A 5,259-nucleotide genomic window follows, 5' to 3' on the forward strand; every position below is an offset into this window, starting at 1 on the left:
TGTGAGGACTTTATAAAGGTTTGACTTTTTGTGTGTTAAAAAGTCAAATTTAATCCTTCAAATCTTTGCCTTCTCTTTTCCTTGTATAGGAAAATTTTGACAAAACTCATTCAAAGTAAAGAAAACATTGTATATCAACTAATCATCATTACTTGTACATTATAGTTTTGAAACAAAAAAAAAGAAGGCATTTACCAGGAAAATGTATTCAACCAAAAAATAAAGAAGAAAAAAATCAAGTTTTTTGTATGAAATTTTTGTATTAATTAACATGGAGCAAGGTTTTTACACCATTACATCCTAAACTTTCTTGTTTGTCTTTAAATTAAAAGAAAAAAGAAGATCAAAAATTCAAGAACTGGATTGGATATTTCCTCCCTCTACATATGTAGTTCTCGTTGTTTATGTATCATTTACTTACACACACGATCTCCATATCCTTCCTTCGAGTGAAATGACTATAATGGATACATCATCATGGTAACGTCTTCGGTCCCCTTGTGGAATTTCTAACAGCTCATGAAAATCCATACCTACAAATAGATATAGTTTTACGGTCACAACAAGATTGTCGATTAAAAACTTTTTTCTGTGAAATTATAAACTTTGTACAACAGTTTTGACTAGTACCTGCTTTCTTGGCTGCACGAAAAAGAACCTCCTCAACTAAGTGCTGAGCAGGGTCACCTTCGGGTGACCATTGAATAAAGAGTTCGACTTCAGAAACTGCCTCCTCATTAGTGAAGTATTGATATAACCCATCTGAGGATAGTATCAAAAATCGGTCTCTTGGGCCTAATTTGTGATGGTGAAGATATGGGACACAGTTTATGTACGGTGAAGTGCCAACGTAGTCTATTCTAAACATTTGTAGTAGTGCGTCATTCCACTTAGGCTGCAAAAATAAGAATGAAACAAGATTTTCAGTATGATAGACATGCTTATGTGCAATTAAAAGAAATGCTCTTTTGTATAATGGATGTGTTTCGTCTGTACAAGTTATTTTCTCGAATAGGTATAACGGGCAGTTCAGATGTTTGGGTAACGGGTTGAAATGGATCTCGTCAAAATGAGTGAGTTTTTGGACAGATTGGGTTGGATTGAATCGATACGCAAATATGACTTTAGAAATCACATTGATTCCATAGCAATCTAATTCATTGGATAAAATGATATAGATTGGCAAAAATTTTGACACATTTGACTATAAGCGAGTCAAGATTACCATCTAATCCATCTATGGAACTCACGTTATGTATTAATGTAAATCATTCATATCTAATTAACTAAGTGAATTTTTCAATGTTAAAAATCAAAATTAAATTACTCTTATTAAGCTAAGATACTATATACTGTATATCTTGATATTTACAAAGTACAGTAATATGCAAGATTAGTAAGTAAACTGTCAAATGATATAAGACCAATGATCCATTGGTTTACCTTCTTGAGAAAACCAGCACCAAAAGCTCGAGTGACCTTTAGCGACCCTTTAACACGATCATTCATCAACGCATAAGCATCATTTGCGTGTTCGCTTTTTATTCTTTGAACTTCCTGCAGAAAGCCAGAACAAAATTTGAGACATGAGAACACAATTGTTATAAGCTTATATATGTATGATCATTGAAATTGTACTGTTTTATCTACCTCTTCAATTGATGTACTATGATCAATGCTAAGCTGACAAGCAGTTAAACTTGGGTTTCCACTACCATTGTCAGCATCCGAAACCTCAAGATCATATAATGTTTCCTCATTAATTCTTTCAAGATCTTGCCTCCATAGATCAGGCTCGGGTTTTTGAGCTAAAACCGCACGACTATCACCTACATTCATCACATAAACATCTTCCCCTTTCATTAACATAACAAGAACACAAGACCCCATCAAAGCAAGTTCAGGATTCTCATCCAACATTTGGTCTGCAATATCTAAAAAGGACTCTTCCGTTTTCTTTAACCCTCGAGACAACGCTTTCAAAACCTCCGAATGGTTAGCAGAATCCGACCCGTTTGAGTTCACATATTCCTTCAATCTCCTATCCAATTCCAGCCTCTCCCGATCGAATTCACACTTCCACCATCTCTGATTCTCAGATACTCGTTGCCTAACCTTCGAATTCTTGCTTTTTTTCCTCCTAAAACTCTTTAAATCCTCTGTCCCTGATGGATAGCTTTCTTGCTGATCAACAGTTTTCGAAAACCGATTTCTTTCACTTTGATCATCAACATCAACATGAGATTCCAAGCCTTCCAAAGATTGAACAGAAGAGCTAGAATCCGAAGAAACAAGTTTCTTGTCATCATCATCCCATAACAAACCTTTAAGCTCTTTATGAACAGATTGATACAAATTTGACAGCAAAAAATCAGGAGCATCAGGACCATTAAATCCATCATAAATTCCAACAAAAACCAGCCCATGTTCCTCAGAAACCACAACATGAACCCTATCTTCCCCTGCTTTTCCTTGAGCCCATTCAAGGTTTTGACTTTGACTAAAACCTTGATCATCCACATCATCAAGAAAACTACTTTCACTGCTTAAATTTGCACTACTAATAGTCAACTCATTATTATTCTTCTCAACAGAATTCAATGATCCAATACTTTTAACAACGGGCGCAACTATAGAACTCTGCCCATTTTTCACAAAAGTTCTTGAAATCGCCCTTTGTATGACCCGAATTAAAGACCTTTTTCTTAATCTTGATTTATAACCATACCCCACTTGTGAAAAGCTTCTTTGAAGCGTTTCTTGAATGCCCTTTTCAGGGAAAATCGGGCCTGATTGAAACCCACGTTCAATCGGGCCAGAAAGAAACCCTCTTTCAATCGGGCCCGAACAGGGGATTTGGCCCGAATGGAATAAAGGACCTGAATTTACTGAGTTTCTTGGTAAAGGCTGTAAAGGGATTGAAGCAAATGATGTTGAGCTTTCAAAAGCTGAAGCTTTATTATCAATACTATTATATGAATATAAATCTGTTGAAAGTGGCGTAGCTGTATTAGCAGAGACGGCGGCGCCGGAGATTAATCGAAAAGTTGTTGTTTCATCGGCGGCGGAGTGAACTTTTGAAGACGGGTTGTTGTTATAAGATTGATCGGGCCGGATGTAGCAAAAAGAATGGCCCAAATCATCTAATGGGTCAGAAATCACAACTGGACTAATTTCCTTTTTTCGGTGAACGACGTCGTTTCCGGTGAAACATATGGTTAATTTGCCAACCCCGTTTCCCATCTTCAACTTTTCTGTCAAGAAGATGATAAAGTTTGAAGCTTTTGTAATTTGGAGAGTTAATTCATGAAAATCTTTGATGAAATCAAATTGGACTTGTTGAAAGTTTTGATATTTAGCTTGAAATGATGAGAGAGAACAATGAGAGAGAGGGAGACAGAGGATGGATGAGTTGACTTTTTGGAATAGAGATATTTGAAATGATAATAAATCAACAAGCTTTTTAAGGCATTTACTTTTTATTTATTAGAATTAAAATAAATAAATAAATAAATAATAAAATTAAACACTTCTGTTTTTCTATCTGTTTTTGTAAAGTAAGAAAGTTGACTTTTTGTTGGTATTTTTCAAAATAATACTAAAAAGATGGTTGACAAATGGAAGGTGATAGGTTTGGCTTAACTCAAAGTGTATTAAAGTTTTTGTGGAATCAAGATTACATCACCACTTGCACTGATGGCGCGTGTATTTCATATATAACTTATATATGAAAAGTTATTGTCTAGGTGAAAATGATTGTTGTGTTACATCTTCCTGTGATATACGTATTGCTTTGATTATGACCTAGATAGTACATAGGTACATATATTATGTCTTGATAATGTAAGTGATTAATTAAGTAGATTTAAAGCCAACGTGGATTAGGTAGGAATGAGTACTCAATTCTTACCCAAACTTATCTAAATCATCTTCCAATCAAAACCCTTCAATTCATAATTACTCAATTTTACCCACTTCTTATCCAAATCACTGGCAATACATACCCAATCATACCCAATTTTATTTTCTTTTTCATTTTTTTGATTACATATAATTAAACTATATAAATATAAATACTAAAACATTAACAAATAAAACACACAACAAACATTATATTCCATTTTTTTTTTAAAAACATACAAACCAAAAATGTCTAAAAATTAAATAGTTCAACACATAATACTTCAAATTAAAATTAAAAATTACATGGCCACCCGTTTTTTTTTTGCCGAGAGCGCGTTTTTCCTCTAAAACGCATTCCAACAAGACGGGATCGACAATGTCGTCATGCGGCTCCTTAAACACCTTCCATTCACGTTGGCGGTTCTTGAACATTTCCCCCTCGAGTTGTGTAGCCATCAAACGCTTCGCCAAATCTTCCTTCTCCTCCTTAATCTCCATATACCGCGTCCTCCTTTGTGCGTAGTTCGTGAGTTCATCGGCCACACTTGTCGCCGAGCTTGAGGACGATGCAACTTGCTTCTTTTTCATCTTTCTTGGCGGCAGGGTCTTCATTCATGTCGGGTAGTACATTGTCGTTGCTTGCCTCTTCAAAATCCGATGACTTTCTCTTTGAAGATCCACTAGACGTCGGGATTCCCATTCCTACAATACTAAAGAAACATTCTTGGTGCTTCCACTTGTCATGAACTTTCACCACATTCCACGCCGGTATATGAGTAAAATGCTTCTCCATTTTGGTATAGTAATCGGACAAAGCGGTTGTCGTAATATCCAAGTCATTGCATCCACTTCCCTTTGCACAAAACTACATAAACACAAAACGGAAACATAAACTATATATACATATATATACCAAACGCATTGCGAGAAAACATATATATACATATATATACCAAACTATATATACATATATAAACACACAAACAGAAACATTACAGAAGCATTGCGAGAAAACATATATATAACAAACGCATACATAAAACATTTGCAAGGTTTTCATAATAATGGTTCATATTTTTACCGCTTGAATCCACACCCCGTTGAAATTACCCATCTCCGCATTCATCACCTTCCACTTGGTAGTCAAGCTATGAAAGGTTCGATTAGTCGAACCCAAGGTACTAGCATAGTGTTGAAGAACTCGCTTCCAAAACCCTTCCGCCTTTTATTCGTTCCCATATTTCTTACACTCTGAGATTTGAATCCATGCTTGAGCCAACGCCACCTCTTGTTCTTCCATCCATACTTCACGCGGCTTCCTCCCAGGAAACTTTTTCTTCCCACGAGCATCACATT

The 5,259-nt window shown here is 35.6% G+C and overlaps 1 protein-coding gene across 1 annotated transcript; it reads right to left on the reverse strand.

The window, feature by feature from the left end:
* Window positions 1–231: 231 nt before the first annotated feature.
* On the reverse strand, window positions 232–3,423 carry LOC122582750 (probable protein phosphatase 2C 4). Its single transcript, XM_043755177.1, has 4 exons — window positions 1,651–3,423; window positions 1,444–1,557; window positions 631–895; window positions 232–533 (listed from the first exon to the last, which is right to left on the reverse strand). Exons 1-4 carry the CDS (start codon window positions 3,241–3,243, stop codon window positions 418–420), a joined length of 2,088 nt encoding a protein of 695 aa, XP_043611112.1. The 5' UTR covers window positions 3,244–3,423; the 3' UTR covers window positions 232–417.
* Window positions 3,424–5,259: the final 1,836 nt, after the last annotated feature.

Source organism: Erigeron canadensis, chromosome 9 (genome assembly GCF_010389155.1).
Source record: "Erigeron canadensis isolate Cc75 chromosome 9, C_canadensis_v1, whole genome shotgun sequence".
Classification (NCBI taxonomy): domain Eukaryota; kingdom Viridiplantae; phylum Streptophyta; class Magnoliopsida; order Asterales; family Asteraceae; genus Erigeron; species Erigeron canadensis.